We start from the raw sequence: 19,821 nt of genomic DNA, 5'->3' as shown, positions 1-19,821 counted from the left end.
ATACAGCCCAAAGAAAAATCTGCAAATTAGTGAAATTTCCTCCGCAGACAAGTGAATGATGTTTCCCAAAAAATCTGCACCAAAGTGAACTGCGGAAATGTGAAATGCATAAAACTGGGAGCACTGTATTGGTAATAAAACACACTAATGAAACGACTGGTCACTAAGTTTCAAACAGCACACTAACTGGCTGACAGCACCTCCTAGTTGACAGAACACTTAGAGTGAGTCTAAACGATCCAACAGTATACGGCAGACAACTGATTTGCCATAGTTCCCATGCAAAGGGTGACTGGAGGATACGCAAAATGTTTGTCATCAATGACAAACAACCGTAGCATGAGTCTGACGCTAACATAATTTGTATGATTGCATGGGGATGAAGCAATGACATCTATGCATTGTCTGCTGGCCAGTGGTAGTTTATGGATGTGAATTCGGAGATCTGGTAACACTGCAAAAATTACTTGCCTACAATGTCAGAAGAAAGCGTGTCTGTCGGACATTATCAGACTGTATAGACACACCCTTACACTTCAAACAGTAGTAAAAATACAATCATCAGCAAACTCTCACATAAAATTCCAGAAATTAAAGGGACTGAAATGTTCAGTATTGGTGAATGAAGCAAATATATGAAAAAGCTCTCATATACCTTCTAAAAATACTTCTAGGCCAGCCATGAAAATTGTCAGCACTGTTTACCAAGTTTGGTTAAGTTTTACAGAAAACTTCTTAATATTACTACATTTATTACATAAAGCAAGGAGAAATATAAGTGAAAGAAAATTGGGATAAGGCACTTGGCAACCAAGAATGGTCCCAAAGGTATGGGTAACTTTAAGAACTTATAAGCAATTGGCAGGCACACAAAAAGTGATTCACTTAACTAACACAGACCAAAAGTGATGTATGCACATGTACCATAATACCTAAACCATCACATCTTTCTTTTTTTTTTTTACAGAGGAAAGATATCTAGAAATTTGCTTCATTCATGAAACAGGCTATATTAAATTAATGAGTTTCTGGTAAAGCAATATGAAATACAGAGTGGCTAATAACATTTACTCAATGCCATCCATGGACCCAAATAAAAGCTAGCTAAGCACACCAGCTAAAAGTCTTTCAACCTATTTACCTTACTCTGTGGGCTGATGCAAGCTCCTATTTGACTGCTGCGAGGACGTGAATGAAAATAATCATCAGATTCTTTCTCACTTAATTTCTCAACAGTTCCTTCAACTCGAACCTAGAGGAATATAAAAGTGAAATCATTGTAAAAACAACTTTACTGATTACAAAACTGCCATTCTTCTTTCAGTGTAAACTAATTTATATCTATTCTCTCATACATTAAAGGCCAATATTAAAATCCAAACACTTTTCTATTAAACTTTGAGACAGGTAACAAACATCAATAACAATGGTTAATTTGGCATAATTTTTTTGTTAAATACCACTGATTTTTTTTCCAGTACAAACCCATCACCTTAGGGTTGCCTAATTGTATGGCCAGCTCAATTTCTATGAATGGTCCAGATGATGATCAAAATGATCTCACTTTGCAAGCTGTCCATTTGGGCTTCAAAGTACCTCTGGTGGTAGTTACTCATTCCCTGTGTTGTCTGGACTCACTGCATGAGAGGAAGAGTAGGAAGACAGAGACTTTCATCTAATGCAGTGATTCTTAAACTGGGGGGCGCACCCCCGCAGAAGCTTCCAAGGGGGGTGCAAGCAGAGTTGCCAGATGGTGCCTATTATTTTTTTAATTTGTGATGTTAATTACAAAATTGCCAAAAACATTTTCACTGCTTCCATATATTTTCTAATAATTATCTCAAAACATGCCAAAAAATCAAAATGTAAGTCAATTTTAATTTCAAATCTTGTTTATGAATTGTCTTTTATTGTTATGTTAAGTATAATAGTATACAAATAGACAACATATCGTTTATAGATTATAGTTGGCAAAAATTTCAGGGGTAGGGGGGCGTGGGATCTATACATTGTGCAGAGGGGGGCGCTAGGCAAAAAAGTTTAAGAACCACTGATCTAATGTAATGAGTTTGTATACAAAATCAAATGTTTTTAAAAAACTGTATTTGTCTTAACACAAAGCCAACACCTTACAGCAGCCTAAGAACCTACTGCAGCAGGAAGGCCTCCTACAACTCAAATGTAAAAACCCTGGGCCCTTGGAGTCTATGAGCCTCTGGAGTTTAGTAAAAGGAAAAAACAATAATGATATCAGTATCTAGTTGTATAAAAAATATTTAATGAGAAGGAGAAAGAAAGAATAGCTCAGGAGAAATGGGAAGAGGCAGAAAGAGAAGAGAGGGAGAAAGAAAGGGCGCACCAGCTTGCAATGGCAGCCCAAGGCATGTGCAACACATCAACACCCTCTCCACATTCGACCCTCAGCAGTGTAGGCTTCCTCATAAGAAAATGGGATGAAGCTGAGCATGAAGCCTGGCTCAACCATGTCGAAAAGGTCCTGAAGACCTATAAGCCCTCTCCCGAGGAAGTGTCTCTGATCCTGGGAAAGCACCTTGAAGGGAAAGGCGCCATTGCATTCAATGCTCTCCAACCGGAGGATCAAAGAAATCTCACCCTTGTCCACCAAGCCATCATAAAGGATTTTGAAATAACTCCCGACAGTTGGAGGCAGGCAAAACCTGGTCTGAGTGGATCTTCAAAAAGAACCAAGCCTTAAAACGATGGCTAGACTCTCTCAAAGCCATTAGAGCAGAGGACATCCTCGAACTCTTCCAGCTTGAGGACTTCTTGCTTTATGGGCCACCAGCTCTCGCCACCCATCTATGTGATAAGGCGCCTAAGACGGTGGTCGAGTGCTGTCACCAGGCTGACACCTGGGACACCAATCATCCTCATCTTAGTTCCTACAGACAAAAGTTATAACCCTCCTTGCACACTGCAACTAACTCCCAACAACCTCTCAAGAATGGACACTCGCCGAAGAAACCAGAGTGTGGACACTGTAAGAAGAAGGTACCCCCACTGAACAGTGCCACTTGAAGGCTGAGAATCAGCCAGAAACTTTCTCTAAGCCCTCCAATGGGACAACACCCCAACAAGCCACATCTGGCTCTTGGATGAAAAGCAAAGGGCCTGCACCCTCCCATGGGACAGTGCCAAGCAAAGATTATGGCAGAACTTATTGTCCTGCTTGCAAAGTTTATGGGCACTCTACCCAATGGGCAAAATGCCCTAATACATCAAATACACCCGCCACTGCTTTGGCAGTTACAAACCCAAAAACCTTAGGCCCCCAGCCAAGGGTCCTATATCTGTGAAATCTCTTATTAGAGGTAGATACCCCGCATGCCAAATCAAAGTATTCGATGACACTGCCACGCAAATCTCCCTCATAAGGGAAGATAAGAAGATAAGTTCCCCTAAGGGGCCACCATTGACAGGTATCACTGTTTTGTTATGAAGGGAATGAATGGCGAGAAGATGGTTCTCCCCACCGTTAAACTGAGGGTCACAATACCCCACTGATCTAAAATCTGCACTCTTGCAGCAGTTAATCACCTTCCTGGAGGTTATGACCTCCTCCTGGGACAAAACTTCTAGTCCCCCTCTAAATTACAACAATCCAGGGGTCCAAAACCCTCCAGTCATTCATCAGGCATGAATAAGCCTCACGAACCTGCCTTCAATCCACTGCCCGTGCCACCTATGTATTCTGAGCAATGCCAAGCTCCATCTGCTTCGAGCGACGAGCCTTTACCAAATTCAATTCAAGTGTCAGGCCCTGTCCCAGTGCCAGCAACAAGCCCTTCCGGAGATCCCAAACTTGACTCCAAATCTCTGCCAGTGCCACTTACGTATCCTGGACAGAGCCATGTTCTGTCCATCGTGGACGTCCAAGAAATTCCAGAATTGCTTCCTGTGGCTGGAACTGCCTTAGTGCCAGTGCCAGAGTATGTCACAGATCCTCCTTCGAGAGATCCCAGTCCGGATCGACTCTCTTCCCCCGACTTGGCACCGCTACCAGTGCCAGTATGGGAGTCAAGCCAAAGTTAACTCGGGTCCCCTCCGAATTCCTCTGACCACAGCAGAAGCTCAACCAAACGTGCGGCCTTGCAACCCGTGCCTAAGCCAGTCATCGTGACCTGCGAGCCTCACACACCCACCTCAACCTCTTCCACTCTTTCCCAGTCCTCTGCAGATATGAGTATGAGAAAGGATTCTGCCATATCTTAACTTGCCGATGAACTCAAGGAACTACGAAAACTAGTGGTAGAGCTCGTAAAGAATATCCCTACTTTGGCAGTCAAAGAAGCCGACACGGGGGGCACTTCAACGCGCCCTCAGGCTCGGTTCCACCGACTCCACCTACAAAGTCTAACCATGGACCCAAAAGAGGTTCATGGAAGAAAGATCAAGGGCAAAGATAACTCCAAGTAGCCTAAAGAGAGCCGCTGAACTCCTTGGGACAAGTGCCAGTCTGGCACAGTACCTCCCCTTTATCCTACGAAGATCTTTGGCACCTCTATCCAGGGAAGGATGCCAGGTCTCTTCACCTGTTTATTTTTCTTAGGTTAATTTATTCCTTTTCTTTAACATTTTCCTTTAACTCCTTTGATCATTACTCATACTATTTTACGCCTTACCAAGGCTCACATTTTACTTACTTTCCCCCTCTGCCAATGCAGGGTGCAAATTGATAGATACTCAAGTATTATAAGTCCTTTGATTTCACTTTCACGCCTATAAAACCATGATACATTTTGAATCATATATGCCAAAGCCATTAGGCCCTTACTATGAGTGCCAACTTGGCACAGTGCCATTACTATAGATGCTGAAAGGTGCTCCTGCCAGAGGAACCGCGCCCTCCGACTTCCCTTGCAGGCCCTTTGGGCTAAAGAATGAACCTAGCCATTTTTTCATAAAATAAATATAATCTTGGCATATTAATCATAATTTTTCTTTAATAATCTTTATTTACTCTTGCATCTGTCATCTATTTTCTTTGTTATTCCCTTGTAATATAAATTTCGAGTCCCAGACTCACAAACTTGTATAAATCACACACACATAATTGTACATCATGTACTTAGTGAAGTGCCACAAGGCACCTGTGAGGTTAGTGCCATGTTATTGTTCTGCCTCATCAGTGACTCCCAAGTGAGATGCTTCCTTTTTATTACTGTTCTTTGCCTAGTACAGTAATTTGTAACATGTGGCTCCGAAGCCAATACTGAGTACTGATATGTCTCATGTACTTATAAAATGTGCCTCCTGACTAGCAGTTTCTGGTGCCCCAAATGACACTGAGCCGTCGCTCTTAAGTATCGTGGCACCACCTAATTTAAGCCCAAGAATGCTTTGTCGTACTACCTCTTCTAGGTAAATTAACTGCATGACCTTGTGACAGAAGTTTTATTACTAAAAAGTGCATGGAATATTTTAAGTGTAACTGTTTTAACCTCTTAATGTTAGGTTTGATTTTGGTAGAAATTAAGTAATCATCTTACTTCATTTTGTATTTATTAAATGCTGCTTAATATCATTTTTCTCTGAGAGTAAAATTATTACTGTTGTCAGAAGCATAAATTAATTCTGCGGAGTACAGTAAATGTCATAAGTGATTTCTTTTGTTTGTAAGTGACTTTGGTCTTTTGCAGAGATATTATATTTTAGAATATTTTACCCCAAAGGTTGTGAAGAGAGTATAGATTGCCAGATGAGATGATGTAATTGTAGCCATTTCAACCCAACTAAGGGTGTAAATGTCAACTAGGTGGGGGAGGTGTCAGGAGTAAAACTCTCACATGCCATCTCATCTGTCAACAGTGCAATGTAAAGAATATTTAACTGCTTCATTTGTTTTATCGCAAAGAACACTGTAGGCAGAACTTGCCCATACCAACCTCTCCTTCACCACTGCCTTTGGGGAAAGAATACTTTAATCGAATTTCCTTGTTCGAGTGACTGCCGGAACCTTAAATTCCAGGTGCTGATCCGGTAGGAATGCAATCCTCGCTTGAGACAAGTTAGCTGGCAGAGAGGCAAAGGATTAACCACGTGCTCGCAGCCATCTTGGAACTTGACCCAAGTGGCCCTTGCCCACAGTGACATGCAGTCATACTGACAACAGTGCCAACTACAAAGCACGATCATATCCCAAAAGCTACACTGTATATATATATATATATATATATATATATATATATATATATATATATATATATATATATATATATATATATATATATATATATATATATATATATATATATATATATATATATAATATATAATATATATATATATATATATATATATATATATATATATATATATATATATATATATATATATATATATATATATATATATATATATATGAATTTTTGTACAGGAACACCAACAAAACGGCCAGACTGGGTGTAGCAAATGCCTTCATAACATGCACTAACAAGACAATGGTAGGGAACACTGGAAACAGCTCTGAAGATGGCATATTAAGAAAAATTGTACACTCCACAGTAGCAAGGAAACAAAAGAAAAACACAAGAGGAAAGAGGACACACAGGACACGAACACCTGGATAAAGATGTGGGCAGAGAAAGACCAAGGTCATGAGAGGGGGTCACACAAGAGGTGGAAGGCAATGACAGGATTAAAGTACCCAGCATACAGATATACTGTACAGCTGGACTACTCATCTGGTCACTGTACGGATACTTAAGGATGAGGACTGTTTTTTTTAATAAATATCTCCACTAGACACCATCCAGTTTGAATAAGGTCCTGTTAGTAATTGTACTAATGCACAGAACAACTGTGCATGTGATAAAGTTAATATATACAGTATATGTATATATGTACAGTGCAATATACCTGAAGTAGGGAAGATGGTTTGTCTGATAGCACTGCTACTTGTGCCTTACTCTACATGCACACTACTTCAAGTTCCTTTGATTGCTAAGAATTCAGGATTATAGTGTAACAGAACTGCCCCAATACCGGTTAAACTCTCAAAATTTCCAATAATCATGGCCCAGACCTACACTGAGCCATCTAAAGAGCTGGATCCTTCTCCCTATGTGAACTTAAACTAACATCATATCTGATAAGAGACCACCTGTTGACCCATGTTCAGGTAACAAGAAAGACGCCCCCACATGATTCTTGCCAGGTCAAAAAACTTCCCAAAAATCATATGACCTTGATGAGAAGACCTCTGCTTCGCTGAAAATAAAATCCTGTGATCTCTAAAAACCTCTTAGAACAATCAGTGGCAATATATGCCACGAATAAAGTTGTGACTTTCTCCGCAAGAAAACCTTGAACAGTGAGAATATTTTTAACTCCAAAATCAAAGCCTGCACAGGGACTAGTCCTTACCCAATGCTACCCCGAGATTTGGAAAGAGATCCCTAGATTACAAAGTAGTTCTCTTTCTCCAATTCATGTGGGCAAGAAAGAAAAAATCTTAGGAGAGGCTCCCTTTCCATGAACTGCATTAAAGCTTTGAACATACACAAGCCAAACCTAATGAAATATAGCTCAAATGAAAACTCTATTTCCACAAAATAATATATTAACCTCTCCTTGCAGAAAGCAATTAACCTCTTCTATATCAAACCTGATTCATCAATCAACAGAAGCACAAGCAATTGCCCTCCTGCCAAAGAAACAGCAAGAGAATAAGTCTTAGCTACTGAAAACTCTCCAGAGAGACCGGGGCAAAGACTACAATGCTTGATGGTGGAAGAGCACCAGTTGACTGCGCTGAACTAGCTCCTGATAATCACCACCGACAAAACCACTTGCTCCAGCTCAAAAGGAAGACACTGATTTAGTTAAAAACCTGTCGGCCCAAGCAAATTTTCAAAATTCTGATCAGGAAAATCTTGCAATAATGAGAACTTTCCTAAACCTGGAGAAAGTCAAAAAAAAAGAAAAAGTAACCAACTGCTTACCAATAAAAACTGCAACTGGGAAAGGAAGTGAAATCCCCAAAACAGAATGTTGGGACTACTAACAGCAGCCACCTGCCTACTGAAAAAGAAGCTAAAATGACGGCGCATTGCCAAGATTGTCTATAGGCAGGGGATAGGCACACAGGTGGAAGAAGTGTAATTGATAGACACACAAGTGAAAGGCACTCAGGCGATACGAGCACAAGCCATGGGTGTACAAGCCAGATGCCCACAAACGAAAGGCATACAACCCATTGACACGCATGTGATAGGCGCGCACGTGATAGACACACAAGTCACCACAGGCACTACACGTACAACCCATGGGCACTTACGCAATAGACGTATGGGCAAGCAATAGACATGCAGGCAATGGGTGGGCTGGCAAAAGGCGCGCAAGAGCGCAGCACTGCAGCAAATTGCACAAATTATGCTATACACAGGCTACCGGTGCGTCAAAACTGCAATGGCAGACCATCGCCCTGGCTGATAAAAGCCACAGCACATGGGAAAGCCGAAGACAATCTAGGCTTCTCACTAGAAACTAACCGATACTTATGCTCACCTAAAACTGAAAGATCCTTAGCTACAGGAAACTGAAGAGTAACTCATCAAAGTAAACAGTAACTTTCCTTGACAAGGCAGCTTAAGTCGATGCTTACTACCCAGAGAAAGCAGCTAAAACTCGCTTAAATGCTACCAGAAAGAGTTGAAGCATCATTGCTGCCAAACCGATCCGATACGGTAAAATTAAATAGGGAAACATGTCAGGGGATTCCTCTTATTCTTATCCGAGTGATCCTATACTGTAATGAATTGTGGTGCTAGAAATGGTGCCACTAATGCCAAACTTGGCACTGCTAACACCGAAATTGGTGCCTCTAACCCTGGCTGCTGCTCGGTGCCACTAACATCACAGCTGGAGCCGCAGACGCCTAACCGAACAGAGGAAGAAGACAACAGGCACATATCTGCACTACTTTCCGACATGTCCCAGTGCTGTTACTCCAAGACACGAGGGAGTAAGACAAGACGTACCAAGAACAAGGCAAGAAAAAAGCGGGGCACTGAGGCCTTCCTCCGACATGGAAAAAAAACCAACTTACCAAGAATCTCAGGAGGGTAGCGCTGAAAAGGAAAAATTGATATAATAACAATATCCTGTGAAACTTACAGCAACTGAACAAAAATATTACTCCATCCTATCAAATCTAATGCCCTGAATTTATGGGATGCTCATTTGGAGTAACAGATCGAAGAGAAGAAGAGGACCTAACCAGTTACTAAATGGGGACGCAAATAAGACGTGCATCCCTTTAACTCAAGTCTTACAAGTACTATCCTCTGTAGTTGTTTCTACAACTTAACAAGCTCTCTCTGCTTGCAATCAATTACTGATTTTGTTCAACTATGATTCATATAGTTATCCAATCCTAACCTTTCCCCTGGCAAAAACATATCTTGAGGGTTGATAAAAAAAAGGTTCTTACTAAATGAATATTCAAAAAATAAAAAGAACATCCAAAAACAAACCAACAGAACACTGAGTACAAACAATCTGTTACCTCCTACCAAAACCAGCAACAGAAGTAGACTGACCAGCTACGAGTGTTTGTATCTATCGGTCCCTTGTTGGGGGTGGGGGAAGTAGATTAATACTCGGATATTCATAGAAAACCAAGTGTTCTTGTTTTTGGTTTCAATCTGTCAAACTACACATAAAAATTAATTTATATCAAACTTCTCAGTGGTTTAACCATCTCCCTTTCTCCCTTTCCATCCTCCTGAGTACATCTTTAGGCCCTAAGCACCCTACAGCAGGAAGTAATATGTGAAAATTTCTCTTTAATCAAAAAATTAACTGATTCATCATCCCTTAGTTTACTTCAGCATGAGTAGCTACTCAAGTAAGAGGCCTCATTCACCAAAAGTGTTAAAAGATTCTAAACTTTAAGTGTGCTAGACCAAAGGACCCTCTTGGGTGTAAAGACACTAGACACAACAAGCATCTATGAGACTAATATGGATATGAAATAGGCCACATCAGTCAAACTATGGGCCGCACCGTACCGTGCTTTGTGAAGGGTATAACAATGAGAGAAAATGCTTACTATTCATATACAGCATATTAGATACCTAACATATCTTTGCCTGAAAGTCAAAGGCTGAATTATAAGCATGAGGAGGATGAATTTGTCTCCCAACCCACTTTCTTTAGGCTAACAAAAACCTGGCCTGCCACCAAGGGCCAACTGAAAGTGTCTATATGATAAAACTGTCAGAAAACAGCAACAATAAATAAGATGAAAGCAATAGAAGGAAAAATTTTACTAAGGGAATGAGACTGCTAATTTTGTTCAACAACAGACATGGGGACCTAGATGCATACTCAGAAAGTTGTAAAGGAAGACTCCCTCTTCTTCTGGAATGTGTCTAGTGATAATCACTACTGCAGAGATGGCTGATGTAAAGTAATGGGGGTTATGATGAAAGAACTGAAATCTAATTAAAAATTTATCTATATGCCACAAATAATATCTTCACTTACTGATCTCATGAGAGGTTCCCAATAAAAACATAGGCTAGCTTGAGGATTCTCAGCCTGAAAACAAGAATACATTTGAGAAAAAATGCATCATCAATGTATCACAGAAATAGCAACCAGCCAATTACATAAAAGTTGTCAACTGACAGAATCTGATTTTAAAAAGTATTGTGGAATTTAATCTAATAATTCTTTCAAACATCTTCTAAATTGCATGAAGTAGTATATCTGAAAAAACAAATGCCAAATAAATAATAATTAATGACATGTAACACCACATAAAGTGGTGATCCTGAACTATAGTGACTAAAACTTCAAAAGAGACCTAATTAAACTTCTTTACTGAATCAACTACGCAGAAACAGACTATTTCTAAAACCACGAGTTTTACAAGGGTACCACCACAGGTGATTACTGGAATGAGGAAGGAATACATGTACAGCAGTCCCCGGGTTACGACTCTCTTGGTTTAAGGCGTTCCGACTTTGCGATGTTTGGCTCACAGTGCCATTAACCTGATTTTTTGGCACCTTAAGCAGTTTTATGGCGCCGTTACCCGGTTTATGGCACCATAACCCTGTTTTATGGAGCTTACAGTGCCATAAGCACTACAATATACAGTACATGGTCCCAAATACCCTAGTGTAGGCTAGGCTATGTTCAAGATACATAAGTAGGATAATACCTGTGTATGCATTTTTAGTCTGTTTTGTGTGTGTTGAACAATCAAAATAGGCAGTTCTAAGTGTTTTTAGAAGGGTTCTAAGTATTCACTGGTTTTAGCTATTCGTGGGGGTGTGGTACGCATCCTCAAGAATACAGGGGTTTACCGTGTGTGTGTGTGTGTGTTATATATATATACATATATATATATATATATATATATATATATATATATATATATATATATATATATATATATATATATATATATATATACAGTAGAACCTTGGTTCTCGACGCTAATTCGTTCCAGAAGAAGTGTTGAGATTCGATTTTGTCGAATTCTGAGTTAATTTCTCCCATAAGAAATAACTGAAAAGGGATTAATCCATTCCTGACCACCAGTCATTACCCCAACCTTGCCTTTTTATACAAAACTTTACACAAATCACAATTAAATAGGTTCAGAGTTGAATAACTTACCGTGTCAGAAGCACTTTTTACATTTTTAAATGCATACTGTATCAAAAAAGTTGGCCTATGACCAATGCGGCCGTATTACCATAGGCTAAGCTAAGTAGCCTTATAGGCACTACCAGAATGTACTGTAACAGGTACACATGAAAACTGTTGTTAATAATGATAACATTGAAAAACATGCCATATCACATGAAATTAATAATACAGTATTTATAAACCGAATTACTGTATGTCTATTATCATAAAATTAAGAAAAATTTCCGAAATTACGTCGGAACTCGGCAGATCTGCCACAGGCTGCCGAGTTCCGACGTAATTTCGGAAATTTTTCTTAATTTTATGATAACAGACATACAGTAATTCAGTTTATAAATACTGTATTATTAATTTCATGTGATAATATGGCTTGTTTTTCAACAGCAGCAGCAGCAGCATGTGTGGGCTTTAAATACTTTTAAATAAGCATGGGAAGAACGCCACCAACAACGCCAACTAGCAGCAGCCGCCCGAAACTTTTTTCTACAAGCATCATAAGATTCATCAGGTCAGATTCCAGTTTGTTGTTTGAACTCCGACACAAAATTTACTCAACATTTTGTGTTGAAATCCGATTATTTCGAGTTCTAGTACAGTCGAGGACAGGGGGTTCTACTGTATGTGTATATATATATATATATATATATATATATATATATATATATATATATATATATATATATATATATATATATATATATATATATATATATATATATATATATATATATTGTGTATATATGACAACATATCCCACATTAGTGGAGATAAGCAATCCTTAGGGTTAAGTGGATGTTTCTTGCTCTATATCACCCAGCTTTGAAATTATATAATTTCTGCTTTTCCTAAACCTTATACCCTTCTCCTCTTCAAAAAAACTTGTTTCAAGCTTCTAACCAGGTTTAGCTGCACTACTGGGCCAGATATAAACTTTGCATTGCCCCATCCTACCAACTTACTCACATGAGAGATGTTAAAAATATAAGAGACAAATTCTAGTTAGTAGCCATGAACATTATTCAGCTTTAATATAAGGTATAACGCTTGTCTGTCAACACCAGAAAAATAAATTCCACAACACTTACATAAATATTCAAATAAGAAGACAAAATACCCAATGAAACTTACTGATAAGAATAATTATGGCTGATTGTTACTTCTACAATTTCAGTACAGTGTTTCATTACCTGTCTTGCCCAGGATATATCCTCACCATTGTAAGACCAATAGAACACTAAACTTGCAAAGGGATTATCTGTCTGAAAGAAAACATGCATTTAATATCACAACCCATTTTTTTTATACAGATACACAATCCTTTATCTGAAATTCTAAAAACTGAAAGCTTAAAAACCAAAAACATTTTGTGGAGAGTACAGCATCAATTCATAAGGTTGGTAGTTTGGCACGCTAACGGCTGACCTGAGTCATTTGGGAGCATGCTGCTACTCAAAATGAAACATTTTTTTAAGTAATTTGTAATTTTCCTAACTATACAAACCTGAGGTCTTTATATAAGAATTACCTTCAGCACAGCTGGAACCAGTCGTTAAACTTTTAAGAAGGTGGTATGTTAGTCAACTACCAAATGACCAGGTGGGAGTCCCACCCACCCAGTCGGTAGAGCGTCACTTTACCTTAGGCCCAGGTATCCGCTTGGTGTCAGCTTGAGGTGTGGCATGGGGTAGGCATTTAACTATAAAGACCTCAGGTTTGTATAGTTAGGAAAAATATAAATTACTTCAAAAATTTATCATTTCTTCCTACACAATATACAAACCCTCAGTCTTCATATAGGAAGACTTACTTCTTGGTGGGAGGAAGCTGAGTAAGTCTTTGAACCGACTGGTAGTTCGCCACACACAGGTCTTCTTCCTGGTCAAGAGAGCGAGGAAGAGGACCATGCCTCTGACCACTGAACAAAGTATAGGAACTGTATGTTCAATTGTCAGACTTCTGGTCACTATCTCGAATAAAGGAGTATAAAACCAGCATCATTCGAGAAAAAGGGTAGGTTGAATCTTGTGTCGAAGACAATGAAAAGGCCATGTATAAGCAGTGGGTTTGCAATGTCTGTTCCTCTCTCCCCTTGCTAGAGAGAGGGAGGAGTTGCTTCTATACAGTACATCAATTAGATTATAGAATAGTTACTCAGTTATGGCAACTAACCTGCATCGTGGCCTGTTCCAGCGACATGACGGCTCGATAACCTAACCTTTGCCAGCAAGGAGGGTAAGGTTGAGGGAAAGAGGGAGGGGAGGAGGACCAGTCACTCCCACACACACTCTTCCACAAACATACACCATAGGCGAAATGCTACCTGTCCTCTTAGAGGAACCAGGTGAGCTACACAACTTGTTGAGCAGCCACCACAGGACCCAAGGAAAACAAGTCCAGGGACTTGTGGGCAATATCCTGAAGGTAGAAGGTGCAAGTGGTCTGTTGCGACCACACCCCCACCTTCAAACCCTGAGGAACTGACAGATTCTTCCTGTACATGAAGGATGGACAATGCCCCTGACCTCGTGAGCTCTCACCTGGAATGTATTGGAGTCCTCCTCGTCCGACGCAGAGTATGCCTGTTTGATTGTCTCACGAAGCCAGAAAGTCGCATCTTGTCTGGCTCATCACCTACAAAGTCCTCCAGAGAGGGGATCATAAAGGACTCGAATCTGGCATCAGGGACTGACGGATTCTGAGTCTTCGCTATGAAATCCGTGACGAAATCGAGCATAACCGATCCCCATCCCCTTGAATGTTTCACATGAAAGGAAAGTATGTGCAGTTTGCCTACTCTCTTTGCCGATGCAAGGGCAAGCAAGAAAACAGTCTTGAGGGTCAGATCCCAGTCTGACGACTCTTGTAAGGGCTTGCACAGTGAACAAGTCAGGCTTCCGAGTATGAAAGTCACTTCCCACGCAGGGGGGGCTGAGTTCCCTGGGAGAGCAAGACCTTTTGAAGCTCTTCATCAGCAGTGATACTTCCAGTGAGGAGGAGATATCCAGGCCTCTCAGGCGTAGGATGAGGCCCAAGGCGGCCCAATAGCCCTTAACGGCTCAGACAGAGAGGAGCTTCTCTTGGCGAAGGAAGATGAGGAAATCCGCTATCTGCCGAATAGTAGCTCTGACCGGAAAGGCACCCTGTCCACGACACCAACCACAGAAGATGGCCCATTTCCCCTGGTAGACTGCAGCAGAGGACTGTCGCAGGTATTCAGACATCTCTGTTGCTGTGCGGCAAGAAAAGCCTCTCGCTTGCAAGAGATTCTGGATAGTCTCCAGCCGTGAAGAGCAAGTGACTCCATGGACTGGTGGAACCGTTCCATGTGCAGCTGACACAGCAGGTTGTGCCAGGGGGGAATCTCTCTCAGTGCTTCAACGAGAAGAGCTAGCAGGTCTGGATACCATGTAGCATGTGGCCATTTGGGAGCCACCAGGGTTATTCTGAGGTTCCTGGTGATCATCACCCTGTTAATCACCGGATGGAGTAGAAGGAACAGTGGAAAGGCATAAGTCCAGGTTGTCCTAAGGGTGTTGGAAGGCGTCCTCTGCTGCAGCCCATGAGTCAGGGACAATGGAGCAAAACACCTGGAGCTTCCTGTTGTGCTGGGTGGCAAACAGATTGATCGATGGGAGCCCCCAAAGATCAAATAATCTCTCCACAACCTCCATGTGAAGGGACTACTCTGTCCCTATCACTTGATCCTGGCAACTGAGCTTGTCTGCCACTACATCCTCTTGCCTGGAATGTATCTGGTTGACAGCTCTACCGAGTGGGCTACAACCCACATGTGCAACTGCATTGTCAACTGGTGCAACGAGAGAGACTAAGCCCCCTTGCTCGTTCACGTATGTCACTACTGTGCTGTGTTGTTGCTCATCAACACCACCAAGTGTCCCACCACTCAATCCCGAAACTCTTGGAGGGACAGGAAGGCTGCCTTGAGTCTCAGGATGTTGATGTACAGGTGCCTGTCGTCTCGGTTCCACACACCTGAAATCAGCAACTCCTCCAAGTGTGTGCCCCATCCCCTGGTTGAACCATCTGAGAACAGAAGCATCTTGGGAGGGGGAATGTGCAGGGACTCTCCTATTACGAGGTTCCTATTGTCCAGCCACCAGGCTAAGTCCTGTCTCACCCTCCATGAGACAGGGATGGGAAAAGATGGAAGATCCCATGCTGGTGACCAGAACTTCTTCATTATCGACTGGAGAGAACAAGGTTGAAGCCACCCATGAGGGACCAGTTGCTCCAAGGACGACAGGTGACCGAGAGCGACCTGCCACTGCTGTGCTGGTTGTTCCTGCCGGGACATGAACTTTTGCGCTGCATTCCTGAACCTGCTTACACGACAGTCTGAGGGGCAGATTCTTGCTGCTGCTGTATCTATCAGCATGCCCAGGTACTTTATCATCTGCTTGGGTGTGAGATTGGACTTCTTGAGATTCATCATGACTCCCAGGCTGCAGCAAAACTCAAGAAGGTGATCCCGGTCTTGAAACAACTGCAGATGAGACTTTGCCAAGACTAGCCAACCGTCGACATACCTCAACAGACATAACCTACGTGAATGGGCCCAAGCCGAGACAAGGGTGAACACTCACGTAAACACCTGAGGAGTGGTCAAGAGCCCGAAACAAAGTGCCCTGAACTGGAACACCATTCCCTCAAGGACAAAGCAAAAGTACTTGTGGGAGGACTGATGGATGGGTGTTAGGAAATACGTGTCCTTCAAGTCCACCGTAAGCATGAAGTTGTTCTCCCAGATGGAATGAGCACTGAACGAGCCGTTCCCATCTGGAACCGAGTCTGGCGAACATATCAGTTCAGGGAAGAGAGATCAATAACTGGCCGCCATCCCCCTCATTCTTTTTCCATGAGAAAGATTCGGCTGTAAAAGCCTGGGGACCGATCTTTCACGACTTCTACAGTGTGTTTGCTCAGCATCGCTGCAATCTCCTCCTGGAGAGCGAGATCCTTCAGCAAGCCGAGTACGTAGGAGTGGAAGCGAACCAGAGAGTCGGTGAGGGGTGGTCCAAATTCAAAGGGAAGCAGATAGCCCTCCTAAAGGGCATCTACTACCGAGGTCTCAGCTCCATATTGCTGCTGTGTTGCACAATGGCTCGAAGGCAGCCCCCCAAAACCGACAGCAGCTTGTGGAGGGGAACACCAACCCTAGCATTTTCCTCCCTTCCCTTTACTGGGTTGGAAAGGTGAAGGAAAGGGACGCAATTGCACACCTTTCTTGGCAGGGAAAGAAGAAGGCTGGGTGGTTCCTTGAGTGCCTTTCAAAGTCTGGGACTTCTTAGGGCCTGAGGAACTGATAGCTGGACCCAACAGTTGGCCATAGCGACACACTTCATCACTACCTGGTAGACAAACCACAGCATTGAAATAAACTTGCTTCCTTGGAGGTCCGTGTACTCAAGGCTTCCTTGGTACGTGAAGGTTCTGCGGAAGACCCCTCTGCTTGAGTGTACAAAGAGACTTGAGTAGAGGCTGGCACAGCACTCTGCTTGAAGAGAGAGCTTCGAGCAGAAGTGCCGGGTGCTTGGACCTCCCTGGAGGTCCGCGTACCCTCGGCTCCTGAGACAACGGGTCTCGCAGGGACTCGTGAAGCAGCCCCCAAGTCTGAAGACTGGGGAGAGTCAGCGAGAAATCCCTGTCTCCCTTAGGGAGAGAGACACCCCTCTGGACGACCCAGCTTGGGCCTCCTCCTGGGTGGAAGAAGCGACCTCCCTCTTCCTCCACTTGTGGGCTTTGAAAGAGGGAGCTGAAGAGGAGGCAACAAACAAAGACAACGATGAAGAAGGCAATGAAACCTTCCTGGACCTCTTCTTTGACTTCCTGGACTTCGACTTCTTCTTCACCTTCTTCAGAAGGGTGTGGAGGATCTGCTCCCTGAGGTTGGAGGAAGACTCTGGCACAGACTCCTGGGGAGCAGGGACAGGCACCATGGTGGACACAGCAGGGACAGGCACCATGGTGGACACAGCAGGGTGTGGGCCTTGTGGGCTACTGCTGGGGTTGTCAACATTGGGTGCGTAAACACACTTAGGGGCATCAGATAGTTGGTGGTCACAGTGACAGTCAAAGTGATGACTGTTGTAGCAGAGCAAGTCACTGGAGGGAGTGCAGGGGCATGAGCAGCTCGCAAGTAACTAAGAATGCCCCTCATAGAGGGAACTCCCTGGAGGCCAAGGGACTGCCAAGTCTCCCAAAGTTCCTCCTCCTCCACACCTGGAAATAGTCAGTTCGGGGGGGTAGTCTCGTTTCACACTGAAGGGGGATTTCTCTCCTCAACCCCCTGAGCAAATGGAGGCCACCAAAGGGAGGTCGTCCTGGCTTCCCGTCCCCCAACGACTATCTCTGCCCTATGAAGCAAGCAAAGATGACAGAGGGGAAACTTCTCCCGAAGGAGAAGCAGCGTCGGAGAAGTAGCGAAGCGGGAAGTTTTGCTGGTGGGAAAAAAGTATCTGAAGGATTAGCCACCAAGGGAGTCATCAAGGGTGTGTCAACCTCAGATGACAACTGGGGGCTTCTTCTGATACTTCCTCCTCAGCAAATACTTCATCCATTACTCTGGAGTCCAGTCATGGCACTCCTCACACACAGAGTCAGGGTTACATTCAAACCCCCCTGCATGATGTGCAAAGGGTATGAGGGTCAACATCACGGGCCAAGTGGTAATGGCTGCAAGCCTTCTCAGCGGTACCAGGGCATTTTCTTATTGGCACCATCTTCCGCTTGGATGGCTCAGATTATTTATGGGATTGCTTATCCATAGCAAACAAACCAACACATAGACACAAGGAAAAACAACAAAAAGGCACAATTCCACTGGGAAGGGAAGCGATGTTCATGGTAGTAAACATAGCAAAAACAACGGCAGCAGGGCAGAGGGCAGCAAAGCAGCACAACCTCACCATAGTATGGCTGGAGGTAAAGTGACGCTCTATCAACCGGGCGGGCGGGACTCCCACGTTCGTTAGTTAACTACCATACCACCAGTTAAAAGTTTAATGGCCAGTTCCAGCTGAGCTGAAGGTAATTCCTATATAAAGACCGAGGGTTTGTGTATTGTGTAGGAACAATTATTTTTCTTACTAAATCCCAAGAATTGACCTTAGAAAATCCCAAGATTAAAAAAAAATTAAATCCTGAGATAAAATAATTGTATATCTGCCAAGCCTTAGTCTTAAATAATCTCTCTCTCTCTCTCTCTCTTTCAGGAAAAGATACTACTAATTTAAGTCTCTAACCAATGGGCATTAGTGCATATGTACACACTGTCTGTGTGTGTGTGTGTGTGTGTTCATGATGTTTTAAAAATGTGCAGTAATGGGTAATACATCTCTGGAAGACCAGAAGCAAACATATAAATTTTGTTGTTGTCAGTCGCGTGGACTATAAAGGGTGTGACCAGCAGGGAAACAGAAGTGGATTACATTCCTCAAGAGATTAAAGAGATGGATTGTGTTTTGAAGGTATATCAATGCAGTTATAATTTACCTTCTGAAGCAAAAAAAAAAAAAAAAAAAAAAATTCTTTTGTTGCGGAAGAATCTCTGAACCAACAATTTTGCACTCAAAGTAATGAGAAGGAATTTGTTCTGTTCTTCATGTAATCGGTAAAATACCCACACTTACGTCATCATCAGCTTCATGTGAGCAAAACGTTCTTTCTCAGACAGAGTACAGCTAAAACCTGATTGGCTGGGTGGTTGCCATGGAGATCTGTTAGCCAATGACAGCCCTCTACTTCTTTTCTATTTATAGACATATGTCATGGACGGCACTAAGTTTGAACGTTGCCATGATCACAATGTTAGTGACAATAAAGTACAACCCTCTCCAAGATCAGTATGATGAAATGTATTTCATAGTCTTACTTATCGTTAAATTCCACAAGTTGAATTACTGTTATTCTTATTATGCAAATTTTGGCATTTTATGGAAAGTTTTTGTTGAAAATAATGTGTTAGTGAACCTATGGTCTTAACTGTCCCACAATTTTATTATTGATGATTTTAATTATCTCACATTCATTTAACACTATATTAATATAAATAATAATAAACTATAATGATTACAGAACTGCAATGAAAAAACAAAAAAAAAAAAAGAAAATTTT

At 42.1% G+C, this 19,821-nt stretch overlaps 1 protein-coding gene across 4 annotated transcripts in view; it reads right to left on the bottom strand.

Moving 5' to 3' along the window:
• Positions 1-19,821, bottom strand: part of LOC136828671 (pyridoxine/pyridoxamine 5'-phosphate oxidase-like) — a 50,384-nt gene that overhangs the window by 11,520 nt on the left and 19,043 nt on the right. Inside the window, exons 4-6 of one of the 4 annotated variants that reach the window (XM_067086765.1) lie at positions 12,876-12,947; positions 10,513-10,566; positions 1,142-1,252 (exon numbers count right to left, since the gene is read on the bottom strand). In XM_067086765.1, the coding sequence (XP_066942866.1) occupies positions 1,142-1,252; positions 10,513-10,566; positions 12,876-12,947 (237 nt within the window). The remainder of the gene's footprint in view (positions 1-1,141; positions 1,253-10,512; positions 10,567-12,875; positions 12,948-19,821) is intronic. The other 3 variants (XM_067086763.1, XM_067086762.1, XM_067086764.1) reach the window with 3 other exon arrangements.

Source organism: Macrobrachium rosenbergii, chromosome 43 (assembly GCF_040412425.1).
Source record: "Macrobrachium rosenbergii isolate ZJJX-2024 chromosome 43, ASM4041242v1, whole genome shotgun sequence".
NCBI classification, from domain to species: Eukaryota; Metazoa; Arthropoda; class Malacostraca; order Decapoda; family Palaemonidae; genus Macrobrachium; species Macrobrachium rosenbergii.
The sequence above is the reverse complement of the archived record's forward strand: the minus strand, read 5'-3'. Positions and strand labels throughout refer to the sequence as shown.